The sequence below is a fragment of the Poecilia reticulata genome, linkage group LG8, assembly GCF_000633615.1.
Source record: "Poecilia reticulata strain Guanapo linkage group LG8, Guppy_female_1.0+MT, whole genome shotgun sequence".
Lineage (NCBI taxonomy): Eukaryota > Metazoa > Chordata > Actinopteri > Cyprinodontiformes > Poeciliidae > Poecilia > Poecilia reticulata.
The window spans coordinates 24,072,874-24,088,556 of NC_024338.1; the positions used below are offsets into that span (position 1 = coordinate 24,072,874).

The 15,683-nt window shown below is 38.9% G+C and overlaps 2 protein-coding genes across 3 annotated transcripts; one reads left to right on the forward strand and one right to left on the reverse strand.

Annotated features, from left to right (window-relative positions):
• Positions 1-1,869: 1,869 nt before the first annotated feature.
• cdr2a (cerebellar degeneration-related protein 2a) lies at positions 1,870-9,606 on the reverse strand. Of its 2 annotated transcripts, none has more exons than XM_008416745.2 (7): positions 9,359-9,606; positions 7,193-7,305; positions 5,871-6,019; positions 5,607-5,783; positions 4,249-4,542; positions 3,105-3,375; positions 1,870-3,016 (listed from the first exon to the last, which is right to left on the reverse strand). In XM_008416745.2, the coding sequence occupies exons 1-7, from the start codon at positions 9,435-9,437 to the stop codon at positions 2,741-2,743; spliced, it is 1,359 nt and encodes a 452-aa protein (XP_008414967.1). In that variant the 5' UTR covers positions 9,438-9,606; the 3' UTR covers positions 1,870-2,740. The 2 variants fall into 2 exon arrangements, with proteins under 2 accessions (XP_008414967.1, XP_008414966.1); XM_008416744.2 differs by having other exon boundaries at positions 3,105-3,378; positions 9,359-9,604.
• Positions 9,607-10,609: 1,003 nt separating this feature from the next.
• mfsd13al (major facilitator superfamily domain containing 13a-like) lies at positions 10,610-15,189 on the forward strand. The gene is made up of 7 exons (XM_008416743.1): positions 10,610-11,055; positions 11,701-12,015; positions 12,097-12,525; positions 12,702-12,856; positions 12,937-13,020; positions 13,661-13,804; positions 14,647-15,189. The coding sequence occupies exons 1-7, from the start codon at positions 10,894-10,896 to the stop codon at positions 14,786-14,788; spliced, it is 1,431 nt and encodes a 476-aa protein (XP_008414965.1). The 5' UTR covers positions 10,610-10,893; the 3' UTR covers positions 14,789-15,189.
• The last annotated feature ends 494 nt before the right edge of the window (positions 15,190-15,683 follow it).

Sequence of the window (15,683 nt, forward strand, 5' to 3'; positions counted from 1 at the left end):
TAGATAATTGAAAGGGCATAAACTTGGCGAGCGCATTTTTGACCTACATAATGCGGTTTAATTAAAATGGATGTAAGCTTACTTTACTTCCTTTGTCGGCGGTGTACACRGGCTCTTTTTGTTCATAAGGAACTAAGTTCCAGGAAATTCAAGGATGAGGAATGGGAGGAATCTGCGCTGAGTTGAAGTCACAAATACTCATGTGCAGAAATGTGGTTGTAAGGTGGCATAATAATGTAGAAACAGTAGTTACTTTCTGTCACCCATCCTTGCTAAGCTAAAGGGATAATTAGAGCTCTACAGTTTAATTCAAAACAGTTTTACATCAAAACAAACGATTTAATCTGAAAAACCCCCAAATATTTAAAATAACTACTTTGACATATAGCTTAATTTGCTACTTAAAATGTTTTAGCAACTTGGTTGCCAAAATTAGCAAAATTAACTTATTTTCTCGTCAGAAATCAGTACTGAACAATAAACACATAAACCAAACAATAAATTATTTTTGRTTTCAATTGTGAAAAGACAGAAGGATTACAGCAATAGCTTTTGTTTTCTTTCTGTAGTCAAAAGCAGGTGAACAAAAATATTAAACGACTACCAAGCAGATCTAAAAAAAAATCTATATTTTTCATATTAATAGACAGGTCCAATTTCATAAATTTTCTTCTTTAGAAACACTAACCAGATACTGTCATGTCATTAAGCACATTTTTAGTTGTTTGACTAACCACACTCAGGTCTGCCTGAAAAGTCAAGAAATCAACCACATGAAGCAAAAACAGTCATTTATTTGTCTGGAAAGGGTTATGCAGTCATTTCTAAGGCTTTGGGACTCCAGCAAACCACAGTGATAGCGGCCATCCACTAATGGAGAAAACRTGGAACAGTTCTGATAGAAACACCCCATGAACAGTCAACCAACCAAAATTAGTATAAAGGCACCCAGATGACTCATATAGAGGCCAAAAGAACCAAAATCAACAGCTACAGCACTGGCTTCACTTGCCTTACTTAACKTCAGCTTTTTTGACTCAAAAAGAAAGAGACAAGGCAAAAGTTTCACAAAACCTCATGTTTTCCAAACACCTGCATAATTCCCAAGACTTTTGGGAGAAATATTCCAACGCAATCAAGCAAGTATTCCTCCTAATTAAAGCTTTTGACTGGCCTAGTCCAAGCCTGAATTTAAACTTGAGATAGATACTCTGGTATATTGTTAAAGCATACCACCTCAGTTACTGCTAAAGGTGGCACAACCAGTAACTGCTTTTTCTCCTTCATAAATAAAATCATTGTATGAAATCTGCTTTTTTGTATTTCCTCATGTTAGCTGTGCCTTATTGACATTTGTTTCATTATTTAAAAAATGTGAGAAATGATTGATAGAAACAGTTTTTGTACCACTTACCATCTAAGAAAACCACAGTACATGTTGTACATGAAATAAAATGTAATCTTGCACAAACTTAAAGCTACAACACGCTCTATCTGATGTCTGCTCTTTTGYTGTGACTTTATCCCTGCTGATTGTTTTGTGATCTGAGCCTACATGCTCAGCTTTTGCAAAGACTTGTCTGGCTCTGTGAGCTTGGTATGCAATCCTCTTGTTCGAAGGTTTAGTGGATTTGGAGGCTGATGAAAAGTAGGGTAGGTTGTTGAAATCACTTTTATGGAAACACTTCATCCTCAAAACAGGTCAAATGACAAATTTTGCTTGTTGGCCAAGTAAAGGTCTTGTGGTATGACTACAGCTCATGCAGACCAAAGGACTTCATTTCCGCTGCTTTCCTCTCATGATTACCTGGCAGGAATGAGTCCTCAGACTATGACCCCAAAATACAAAAACCCAAATACTCATGTTGCTACATGCCAAATAGTTTTATTTTTGAACAAAACACGTAACAAGAGGGCAAAAACATTAACCATGTGACATAATTGTTCTGATTTCAGTTTTTCCAACAGCTGACGTTGTGAACATTTATAATTMATCTATTTTTTGTTAGAATYGTCTTAAAGATTAGAACATCAGCTTATATTTTTTTTAAATAACATACATTTACAACACAGTGCTGCTACGCCGAGTTTAACTTCTATTCAGCTGATTAGACTCGTCTAATTAGTTACAAAGAAAATACATTTGGTAATAAATAAACAGAAGTTGTGCAAAGTTTTTGCATCTTGTAGTTGAGCAAAAATGTTGCTACCGATATGAAACGAACAAAAAAAAACAGAGTTCACCCTAAATGCTTTATATTAACGTCCTAACAAAGGTTTAGAAACCAAACCATCATCGACTTTCGTAAAACCCAGCCAGTATTTCAACTTTTAGAAACCTCCGATTACGTTTCTGCACTTTTCCGTCCTTATGCAACATATCTGCTTACACAATGCATCCATAAGCTGTAGCAACACGCATAAATACAGCAGAAAACAAYAACACTTCTGGATTGTTGCACTGAAATGCAGTTTTAAATTTCTCCACAAACATAATTTCTTTATATACCATATTCTTCTATAAWTGTTTTCAGTTTTGTATAAAACATAACCATTAATTTTCTTTTTTAATCAACCATTCCCCCCCCCACCATCAGGACAAAATAAAACAAATTGCAAACTAACAAAAGTGTAAAACATGTGGCTTGTGCACCCTCTGTAAAGCTTTACAGAAAAACGGCCTCAGTGCATCTCCTGAGCAGAAATCCAAGCAAATCCAGGGAAGATGAAAGCGTGAAGTTCATTCTGCAGAATCATTGTCGCGTGCCGGGTGCCCGTTATCGCTGAGGTCCTCTTTAGTCTTTTGGATGCGGGTGAAGATCTCCTTGAACAGAACCTTGTACTCRGGCTGGTGGCCGTCTTCAGGAAGAGCCTTCAGATCGGATGTTGCAGCCGAGCTGGAGAGGCGGCGGCGCACCCAGGCGGTGGCAAAGAAACCGCTGGAGGTCTGGACAGCTTGGTGGCTCAGTCCGTCTGTTAGATTATGGTAGCGCTGCAGCAGCTCCTCATATTTTACCTGGAAAACACCAACACATTCATAATAACTATGCCTGCCTGATACTGTATGTAACTTGGGGGATTCACACCGTGTCTGCTTCTCCCACCTGGAGGGCACTGTACTGTGCATCCACCTCATTGAGCAGAGAGATGCCTCGTTGTTTCACTGCTTCCGCCCGCCTGATGCACAGCTGCTCGTGACCGCGACGGAGCTCGTCCGCGTTCGTGGCCTTTAAAACGCTGTCGCTGTGACACCTCTGTCGGCTTCGCCTCGTCTGCTCCTCTTCCTTCTCCGAYGTCTCGTCTGCCTCGCTCTGTCTCTCGTCAGAGGCAAAAAACACAGTTTCGGGCAACAGCAGCTGGCTCGGTCTTCTCACACTGCTGAGAGCAGAAAGAAACGGAAACATAGTCAAACAAGATGAATTTACAGTTCCTTGATGTCCAGTTAGCTTCTTAATATTTGGTCCTGTTACAACAGGATAGCCATTGATGACGGCATTTGATAGAATGTACTGTTTATGGCTTGTTTGATAATTGGTTACTGTATTATGCTTTCATGGTGTGAATCACTTTGGASTGCTTTGCTGCTGAAATGCGAAAAACAAAATAAACAAACTTGACCTACAACTGTACTGTATTTCATTGAAATTTTACAACATTTCAATGAAACCAACTTACCAGACCAACTTAAGTACAAGGACAGAAAAGCAATAAGGATTTAATATTTTCTTTTAYGAATCTAAAAAGTGCGGCATACAATTGTGTTCAAAACCCTTTACTCTGACACTCCTAAATAAGATGTGGTGCAAACAATTGGCTTCAGAAGGTACACAATAAACTTTAGCTTCCATGCAAAATGCTGTGAGTGACTTTTATCCCTAATGTAAAGCATGGCGGGGGAAGCGTCATGCTGTGGAGCTGCTTTTCATTAGCAGAGACAAGAAAACTGCTGAGCTCATTAGAAGATGGACAACTCTAGACAAAGGACAATCCAGGAAAAACAGGATAAAAAACCCAAAGCCTCACTAGAAAGAGATGTTAAAACTTTATGGTTTGAATCAAAGAATATTGATACGTTAAAAGGGTCTAGTTAAAGTCCAGATCGGGRAAATTTTGCAAAACAGAACAGGCAACAAATCCAATCTCTAAATGTGCAAAACTGGTAGTGAGGTGAASCTGTAATTGCAGCAAACTCCGGTTCTACAGCAGTGCACATTCACGGTGGCTGAGCAGAAACACAGCAGCTCTWACCTGTTGGCTCGCCACAGAAGCCGCAGCTGCTCCACTTCCTCCTCCAGCTCRGCCTGCCGGGTCCAGCAGCCCTCCAGCTGGACCAGCCGCTCCTCCAGGCCTCTGTTCTCCCTGGATGTGAACTCGATCTCTCGCTCCACGGCCTCCCTTCGGCTCTGCTCGGTGGCGATCTGCCTCTGCAGGGTTTGGATGGAACGCTGCAGAGCTTGGTWCTCCTCCTCCGGGTCCGGACATCTGTCTCYGTCACACAGGAAGCTCTGAGGCGACCACAGTCCATCGCTCTGAGTCAGATACCTGCAACAGAAATGTTTGTTTATTGCATGCTTACAGTGACAAATGAGGTCTTTATGTAGAGTGAAATAAAACTGTCTTTATTTAATATTTTAAATAAATATTAAAACATTGACTGTTCTTAAGTTTACTTTAGGTGAAGAGAATATGATCTGTGTTCTATAGGGGACCTCTTATGCTTCTTTGAAGAAGTTAGGACAAATCTATGGTTTATACAAAACATGTTCATTACACGTTTTGCACAAAGTCATTCTTAGATAATGAGATTTTAGTCTGCTCAGACACTTCTTGTCTCTTTAAATCCAAATAAGCTGCAGCTGGCCACGCCCCTCCAACTCAACGTTTCTGTGGTTAGTGCTTTCTGGTGGGCAAGTCAACAACAAAACACTTGTCTTTTCCAGCAGCCATTGTACAGAGCGTACAGCGCTAAAACCAGCTGACCAAATGTGCTGGAGCTCCGCTTGGGTTGAAAGGTGATGGACTGGGCTCGGCTGGGGTTGCTAGGTAACGGCACATTGTGACTTTATATTCAGGAGGTTATCGACTTGAAAACAGTTGAAAACTAAAATTATTTGACATCAGATGGTCTGTTACAAGTCCCAAGAGCAAAGTTTGGAAACAGTACCTTCTGCAGTGCACACTTAGTGGTTTCCTAAAGTAGCAGCTGTATGGCTGAACGTATTTACACAGTGCTGACAATAGGCAAGGATTAACTTTCCTGTCCTGCAGATTAGCTCTGAGGTAACGGCTCTGCTCTGGGTGACCTGCAGATGTCAATTCAGCATTCAAAGGCTGAGAGTATTGYGGATCACGGAACAGGCCTTRGCACCACGTTGCAGTTACATTACGCTCTTATGGACACAGTCGGGTATAGAAAGACGCAACAGCTGATGGATGTCTCTGTATTTTACACAACACCAATAAGCCTATAAACAGAGCTTCTATGACACAGCAATTTTTCTTCGGTCTACCACACATCTTCCTCTTTGAGAAGAGTTCCTCTGTCACAGCTTGAGGCTCTACCTGCAGCAGCGTAGGCTGCAATGAAGCCCTCTCTTGAGTATTACCTGTCCCGCTGGAGGTCATACAGCTCCTTGAGACAGGACACACTCTGWGCACTGAAACCACGCCGCTGCTCTGCCAGCTCTCTCTTGTTTCGCTCCGCCTGAGCCGCCTTTAGCTCGTCCATCTGGGACTGCAGGTCCTCTATGAGGGTCTGAAGGGCTTCGATCATATCCGTCAAACTGGTGCAAGAGAGAAAAATTAACCGTAAGGATAGATAATGGGGGAAAAAATAACGTTACGTTTTGCTGATTGGTTGGTTAAGCAACCTGTTGATCTTGGTTTGGGCCAGGCGGTTGTCCTGCACCAGCCTGTGGTTGCTTTCCTCCACGTCCCTGGCGGCCATGTCCAGCTGCTCGTACAGTTTGGCGTGTTGATCGTTCATCTGACGCAGCAGCTCCACCTGTTTGGTCAGGTACTGATGCACAAGAGAAAAAAAGAAGAAAAAAAAAAATCAAACTTTTGCTGATATTCTGTTAATTAAACAGCAGGTAAAAGTTTAGATGCATATTTTAAAACATTCCAGCAGCATCTCCATTTTTAYTCCAATTAAAGAAAGAAAAATAAAACAACCTAAAGTTTCCATTATTTGATTTACTATGGGAATTTTTGTCTTTTAAATACAGAGTACCACAGCAAAACATACAGGAGATTAATTCAAATTTATTTTATGCTTTAAATAAATAATAGAATCAAGATCAATCCAATTTATCACAATAGAGTTGAATAAAACAGATTCACCAGGGAGGTGGGAAAAAAAAAAAAACAGTTGGAGAGTAACACAAAGTGGCGGTTTGTATTTTTCTCAGATTACACACATTTTCAGTCGTTTCCTAGATTAACTTTAAACGGGAAATAAATTYATGCTTGCTCTCCAGATCTGATAATCATAGTTTGTGAAACTGACACCAACATCAGCCTGGACATCTGTCTCTAAGCAAACATCACGTGCTGCAGAAATGGTTTTAGTCWAACAGAAACACGCTCCTGCTCCACAGAGCCCCAACTCACGTGTTCTCACAGCTCTGTGGTACTTCCAGTGCCAGACACATTAGTACGAGGGTCACAGAGAAGTATTGGGATTAGCATATCAACTTCAATAAATCCTCAGACGGCAGCCCTCTCGATGCCGTAAACACATTAAGACTCTTACATTTGCTGACCCACTGAGTGGCGTGTTCTCYGGCTTGTACAGAGCAGTGCTGTGTGGACACGCTGAGACGTCTTGGCAGTGAAATATAAAAACTTAGTTTKGGCYTTTTTGCAAAAATAATACTATTCAGCCAGAAAACTGTCTGACTTTACTAACTACTATATCCAGTAAAWTGCATAAATTGAAATACTGCATAWCAATGGATGCAAAGAGGTGGCAAGCGATCTACAAAGACTTTTATACATAATTAGGTCAACTAAGATTTTGCCAAATGGTTCATTAGGTCAGACAGGATTARATTTTACTTGACCMTGTTTTTCAGCYTTTTTGTTGATGTAGACTCCTCTCGATCCCATTGCTGCAAATTGCATCRTGCGATTTTATCACAACTGGATGGTCAAAGCAGCTGTTGTTTTCCTTTCCCCAAACATTCCTGACCTCGATCTCCTGCAGCTGCTCCTGGTTGGTGGAATACATCTGCTGCAGGGCCTGCTCCAGGTCATGGTTCCTGTCCAGGAGAGTTTTGCCCAGCTCCGCTGCCAGATGGAGATCTAAACAAAGCAGAAGCAAATTCCCAACCACATCCTTTACAATGGAAACTGACCAGTATAGGCTTATACAATGAACACACCCACACAAACACATAACTTATCGTACACTATAAATATTCTGCACTCGTGGAATACTCCTTGGAACGTCCTGTGACTCCCTTTGTCTGCTTCATTCCCACCAGCTCTGGACCTTGTTAGCTGTCAGAGTTTCCTGCAGATCTGCACTGAAGCAGGTCTAACACAGACATACTAGCATATCCTCAGCATAGCTGAATTTCCTTTAATTTCCATGCTTATATGGCACATTGTATAATTGTGAAGGGATAAAAAGTATCTTCAAAACAAGGGCTAATCATCGTCAATCTAATTTTTTGCAGTTTTCATCATTAGTATCACAAATATTTTAATGAAATTAAAGACTTATTCTGAACAACTACTGTGCTCTGAAATGTTCAACTTTAACTTGTCGTCTCTGCATGATCTCGAGTTCTGCCCTGACGCCAGCAGGTGGACGGTTCGGTACTAAATTAGTTATGAATCTCAGTGACTCCTTACTAATTCTTCTCTCTAAACTCTGAACCCAACAAGATTCATTCAGCCTCCAAGAGTAGCTCCACTCCTGAAACAGCATGAACATAAACATAAAATGTTTATAATAATAATAATAATCATCAAAATAATGTACTGATACATGTTGCTGAACAGAGAGCAGGCTTTGTACACATACCACACAAATGCTACGTTTTTGTGATTATTGTCAGTTCAGGTACAAAAAAAAAAAAGAAGTCTATAAGAGGACAATTTACTAAAGAAAAAAGCTGCAATCACCTGGCTGCATAAGGGAACAGACACATAAACTAATTCTTGGATTAGGGATAGCCCTGCCTTTAATTATATTGAATCTGATTAACTAAGTTGTTCTAGAAAGAATTTCAGGGACTTTTCTCATTTGCATCCAATAATTAAGTCCATAGTTAGCAGACTAGACCAGAAGGACTGTATTGTGCAAAGGTATCAGTCAGGAGAAAATCCATAATGTTACATCATAGCACAGTGGAGGCTATAATCAGTCATTGGAGAAAATATGGCCAACACTAAGCTTCCAAAAACTAGATTCTTCTTAAAAACTGAAGAAAAGACGATACAGAAACTGGTCAGCAGAGCTGCCAAGGAGCTGCAGGAATTTCCAACAAGTGTTGTTTATGTTTCACATGCGATTACGATCTTCTATGTTGTCCAAAGGAGTAAGGTTGAGAAACACAATTATTGATCTCTGAGGAAAACTTACAAGTCTGGCTACAATCTGATTAATTTTCTGATTATGATTGGCATAAACATAAATGCTGTACATTATTTAAGGAAAAAAAAAAACCTCCATGCAACAATTTAGTAGATTTGGAAGACATAGTAAAATAAAATGGTTGCATACTGACTGTTAATATGACATTTGTTCTAAATTGGTGCTACATAAAAAATACATTTATTTTAACTGAATTCCAAATAAGAATTAGTGTTGAAGTTGAATAAAACAAAACATTAGTTTTAAGGATGCACACACTTATTCCACCTGGAACTACCTCCCCAAAAAAAACTTTAGGTCGGTTTATTGTTTATTTGAATGTCAAATATACACATTTTATATGTGAAAAAAGTTCGAAAAATATTTATGATGGCGTCAATAAATGCATAATAGGAATGCATCCTATTTGGAGTTTTAGCAACGTACCCTAGTTATTTCTTTCATTTCCATCTTCCATTCAATACTTATTTCTTAGAAAACAATGAACACAGGATGTGACAGCCTGAGGAAATCCGGAGCMTTCCCATCTAATTATCAAACTTCAAACACATGATCACAAGAGTCCATTATTTTCTACATGGAAACATATGTTATACTTCTTCTTGTGTAGGAAGACAACGATACTTTCTTTTGTGATCAATAACAGTTTAACTTATACTATAAAAGCTTGTGCTGATGTTCTCCACTGGTTATCGTAAACAACACTTGTTAGCATAGTCTCAATCAGACGTGGGTTTTAGGGCGCGTCCTTACCGTCCTCAAGGTCCTGCTGGTTGTACCAGGAATCCCCCGTCTTCTCAAACTCTTCCTCCACAATCATGTCTGTCAACATCTTTCAGCTTGAAGAATCTCCTCCTCTCAGAAAACGGGAACTCAAGACTGTTAGCCTGAGAGCTCAGAGTCGTCCTGTGTCCTCCACCGGCTGTAGACTGACTACATCCTCTACGAGTCTGAGAGGTTTTAACTTCTGTTGTCCACGGCAACGTGGCAAAATCCTTTACACACACCCGGCGTCCAGAAGGAGGCAGAAGAGAGACAACAAAAAATGTGCAATTATTTTATAAGAAACATTTTAAAGTTCTTCTTATATTATTTCGCCTCATTTAAATTTATTCTCAATTAGCCCATGTAGCCCACAATAATGTCAAACTGTCTAAAATGTAAAAACAGTTTTTGTTTTCGCGACTTCCTGACTTCCTTGAGAGGCATTAGAGGGCGCCAACTAGCGGATAGAAATGAAAAATCGTCAACGTCGCCGCCATATTGTAAAGGGCAAGTAATATAATAATATAATATATAAGGGGTCTAAGGGGTCTTCTATTAAGTTTTGTTAGATTCATTTAAATAATAGCAACAACCAGTCTTTATAGAGATGTGTAAAACTGGGTATTTTTGCTTTTATTTTTTATTTTTTGCAAAAATATCTGAAATAAAGCGGAAGTAAGAAAGTGCAGAATTTGTTAATGTATAAATAGAAATGTATGGTAACCAATTATTAAGTAAATCAGCTGCATTGTTTATGACCTTATGCCAGAGGTAGAGAAAGGTATACTTAAGTGCATTATGGATCATATATACAGTTATGTTCAATAAATTTTAGTGTGCCATCTGAGTAGAGAAGGCTCGTTTTTTCCCTTGATTTTGAAAATATCAAGGGATATTTAATATAGAAGATAGTATGCTTCTATTAACATAGAAGCATACTAAACAACTAAATTGAAAGAAATAATAGCTTGAAAAGTATGGAGGACCAAAACATCATCCGCGCGTGTAATTTATATGTATAATGTTTTTCACGTTCTTATTGAAAATAATTACATTTTTCATTAATATCCTAAAGTTATTGAAATAGGCTATGATTTCCACAAGAACGGGCCACTCCCATTATGGCGGATAAGCTACGTCTTCAGTGTTACGGGATTGGCCTGTCTATCATCCAATCACAGAGCACTGCGTGCTATTCGTTTCTGCAGCCAATCAACTGTTTGTTTATCATGACTGAGGTCCAGTCAGAAATCTAGTTAGACATGATCGCGGATATCAGGCAGTTTGTGAAGATTTTTCCTGTTGTCAAACAGGCTTGCAGTAGTGGTGTTGACGGGAACAGACGCACTTAAAAAAAAGAAAACAACCAAAACTACTCTGGGCGTGCTTTCCTCCATAAGATCAACTAACTTCACATTTTGAGAATGCTTTTTTGCAATACATGACGTGTAGCATTTCTTCGCTCATGATACAAAGGAGAGACCTCAGTTTCCGCTGGGTGCCTTCGAGGAATAAACAGCAGGATGGCCCGACAATGGATAAACTGTGGGATCAACCATGCTGCTTTTGCATATGCCATGACTACACTGGGGTCATCCATGATCAACAATATTTTTAGCTTCTACTATGTCAAACTCTTTTTGAACAAATACAATATCTCTGAGGCAGCTTTCCACCAATCACAAGTGAGTATGTGAACGTATTCACCTGTTATACGTACTCGTGTTTGCAAAAACTACTTCCTGTTTTTGCGCACCTAAAAATCCTGTTATAGATTATATTATATACTCTGCTCTTTCTTAAACCGACTATTTACACAAGTAATCTTTTACAATCAACTATTCTATTAATTAGATTCTTTTTCCAAACATCATCATCTAATTCATTACAAATGTCTTATTGTCTGATGTGACCATTTCCAGACGTTTYCATCATTTTAASTAGGTTACTTGCAGAAATTACATAACTTCTATATTTTATTAGAATCCCACATAATAGATTAACAAGGAAATACTACATGTTWGTAAACTAGCGCTTATTTAGAGCTGCAATAATCTTTCTATAAACACAGACTGTACTAATAATATGTATATTTTGCATTTATAATAAAAACACTTTCGTCTGTAAATTTGTTTTACCTGAATCTTCTCAGTTCACCCAGTTCTAATTCACTAAAGAAACGCCGTTATTGCATTTTGAGTGCATTATTATGTTATATATGACTTGAAAATGGTCTCAAAACATTGTTTGTTAAACGTGTTCTTGGACAAATTAACTGGACGACCTGAATAAATCCTGCCTTACYTGTTTAAAATAATATGTGCCCACAGGTGGTATACATGGTGTGGAATGCTGTCAATGACCCTCTGTTTGGCTACTTGCAAGATAACTCCAGGGTGCCTTGCTGCTCTCAGCGACGTCTCTCCATCCTTTATGGCGCTCCTCTCTACTCGCTGTCCTTTCTCATTGCCTGGTTCCCATGGAGCACCTACTCGARTGGTGACTGGTTGAGTGGCCTACACCTGACAGTGGCGCTGTGTGCCTTTGACGCGCTGTTGACTTTCGTGCTGCTCGCACAGTGTGCCTTATTTGCAGAGATTTCAAGCCACCACCATAATCGTTTAAGACTTATAAAATACAACCAGGTAAGCCCACTGTCTCTTCCCTAAACTCTTTAAAGTTAAAACACTACATCCTACTTATGCCTCTTCTTGTCTTTTCCTCAGCTGGCTTCTCTCATTGGGTCCTCTAGCGTTCTTTTCTGTGGCATGGTGTCGACAAACATGGAAAACTTCCAAGCTTTCCAGGCATTCACGGTGCTCATCGCTATAATTAGCTGCATCTGCATGATGTACACTGGGATTTACAGTAAAAGCCGCTTTGATAGTAAAATATATGAGTTAGTTGATCAAGAGTGTGCCGACAAGGGGGCAAGTAAAACGGCGTGCTCCCTCTCYATGTTGAAGGCGCTGACATGGCAGATTCTCACCAACAGGGACTTCCAGYTGTTTGTGGTCATGAACTTCTTCCAGGTGTTCATTTTGGCTTTCTTTAATAACTTCACCATGATATTCACGGAGCACTTGATTCCCCCAGATGCGCTTCCGTCGCTAGCCAAGAGTTTCATGTATGGAGCAGGATTCATCTTACCACAGGTACATTTTCTAAGACGCTTCAGGCTTTTGCATAAAAGGATCAATTAGAACCTAAATACTCAAGTTTTATTGGTTAAAACACATTCTTGTGTGTTTTTTTTATGTCCATCTGTCAAATTTCTGCACATTTAAAAAAAATATATATTTATGATTTTAACCTCTTGTTCCCTCTGTAGCTTTTGGTTTTGAGTAGTCAGAGTCTTCTGCAAAGTCTTGGCTACTACAAGATCATCCTCTTCACATTTATCTTGGAGGCTGGGATGGCAGTCCTCATGTTTATTCTTGGTCCTCAACGTTACTACTTCTTGGCCTTTTTCCTCACTATTAATATGTAAGAAGCTTTAGCTTTGATTGCACTCTAGACTGTCCTTTGTATATAAGCTTATTTTGTGGTCTGATTCATTTATGCAGGGTTATAATACAAGCAGCCTTCAGTCTCTTTGGCTTGCCGTTGGCGGACATTATTGACATGGATCTGCAGAAATACAAACGCAGGTAAGAAAACACATAAGTATTGCATTTATTCTAAGGCATGTGTGAACATTTGGTTTACAGTATTTCCCAGCTTTCTTGGAAATAACTCAACAGGTATCCTTTTTTGACGACAAATGTTCCCAACCATTTTCATGTGGCTTCCTTTGGAAAATTTCAGAAAATTGCATGACTTAACTTTTCATATACAAATTCACTGTAGTTTGTTTTTTCAATGTAAAAGACCAAGTGGAAGAAGAAGTGGTAGAAAAATTATGCAAAGTATGATCTCATTTTTTGCAAATGAAAAATTTAAGTAGTATGATAATATGTCCGTCCATTTGCCATTTACACTTAAAATCCATATTTCCAATCAAACTCTCAACCAAAAAGTTTAAAAAGAAAATTGAAATGTGGCAAATATTCTTGTATACTGATATACTTTTTTTTACAACTGATATTTATCTTCCACCACGCTTAGTGAAGAGGATGTGAAAAGATGTAAATAAATGTCTCGACAGCCCACTTCAGTGAAGAGTGGTATCTTTAGCTCWCTCAGTTTCCATAACAACCATTTATTTAGAAAAGCTTTTCACTGGGTTCCAATAAAGGTGGACTATCATTCAAGTTATTATAACTGGTGTTGTTCTTTGTGTTTTTTTAGCTCCCCTCTCTCCTCCATGGTGTTTGGAACAAATGCTCTGTTCACCAAACCAGCTCAGTCTCTGGCTCCCATGATAGTCCTTAAAATCATGAACCACTTTGGATATGAGAAACTGAAAGATGTGGGACAGGAGCCTAATCAAAGGTAGACAGTTTATTGCACTGACAATTATTTATTTTATAAACGGTAAAAACTTTTACTAAGCTGTAAAAGCACAGAATTGAATTTTTTTGTGAATAATTACTCTGCTATGAATTTTTGTTTTGAAACGTAAATTGTTTAGAATGGAAACTAGTTTATCATCTCAAAAGTAAAATCAACTTCTGTCAGACAGTTCCAAAAAGCTGAAAATATTTCACAAAATACTCAATTAACCATATTGATTATGTTTAAGTAATAAAAAATACTGAGTTTAACCCCTTAACTGTTAACCCAAAAACACACATTTGCAAGTAAACCATCGTCCTTGTGACGATTAAGATGTTTTACATTTGAATTTATTAAATCACTTCTAAGTTTATTTCCTTCTTAATTGAGTACATTTTCTAAACTATTTTTAAATGTAATTGTTGATGTGTTTTATTGTGTTTTAATGATTAAAAACTGTTATTGTAAGCATATTGTTCAACTCCCACAATTAATCAATATGCTTTAAAAGGTGAAATTTGTGGAACAAAATACATTCTGGCAACTGAACCAAGCACTGCACCCCTTCTTCTCATAGTTTTATCTTCAGCTGAGTCACAGTTAATGATCTACAGATTGTGTCCTACTTCTTTCAGTTCAAAAGTCGCTGGTAATATAATAATTTACTTTGGGGCTAAATATAAATAATGTAGAAATGGCACAATATTAATGTACTATTATTGTAGGAGACAAATGTTTTTGAAACCTTTTTTTAAGAGTTTGCTGGTGAACCAGGTTGAAGGGAGGACCAGCTGCAAATGAAAGTAACCTATGGCTGTTTTGTATCTCCTTGTTTCTAGTGCTCTGGAAAGTCTCCACAGTGTTATGTTCTACTTGGTCTGTCTGACACCCATGTGTGTCGCCATTCTGCAAGTTCTGGCTTGGAGGCCATTTTCCATCCGCAACAGTCACACAGTTGATTCCAAGTACATTGACACCTAGTTTGAGTGTCCTCAGGGTGGAAAAGATAAGCTTTCACTGGATGGTTTGTTTTTGTGACTGCTGGAAATGGGCACCAGCAACCCTCCCAACCCTGGAAGGATAAACATGTTAGATGATGGGTGAATAAATGGTTTCTTTTTGTTGGTGTTTCTGGGGCCTCCTTCATCAATCTTGTTAAAATATATGTATTTTTAATTTGATAGGTGGTGAGGGAGACATGGAAAAATCGCATTCTCTTTAAAGACATTATAAGGTAATAATTTGACCTTTTACAGGTCCTAAAGTCTAATGAGAGGTGCTGGTCAGACTTGCTGTTGCTACTTTCCCTGTTGAATTTTACAAAAGCTGGAAGGGTTTATGTAGGCTTCGTGGTGTTGCTTTTCTTAAAAACTGGAGTCTGATGTATGTTTTGTACACTTTAGATTATATGTAAATAATGTTAGGAGCTGATGAAGACCAGATCATCCTAATCCACAAAGCCTTGACCTCAAACAGGGTGTACTTTATTTCCCAGTGATTATAACAGTTTTCAGTGAAATAATATCGAGTTAGATAGAAATCAAGCTTTTCTTAATATTTGACTTATTTAAAAAAGTCAAATGCAGTTGGTAGCAGTGCAGCTACCAACTGCACTGCTGGTGCAGTTGGTAGCTGCACCAGCAGTGCAGTTGGTAGTGGTGCCCTGCACAAATTACCAGTGGTGCAGTTGGTAGCACTGTTGCCTTGCAGCAAGAAAGTTCTGGGTTCGATTCCCAGCCCGGGGTCTTTCTGCATGGAGTATGCATTTTCTCCCTGTGCATGAGTGGGTTTTCTCCGGGTACTCCAGTTTCCTCCCACAGTCCAAAATCATGTCTCTGTGTTGCCCTGTGACAGACCGGCAACCTGTCCAGGGTAC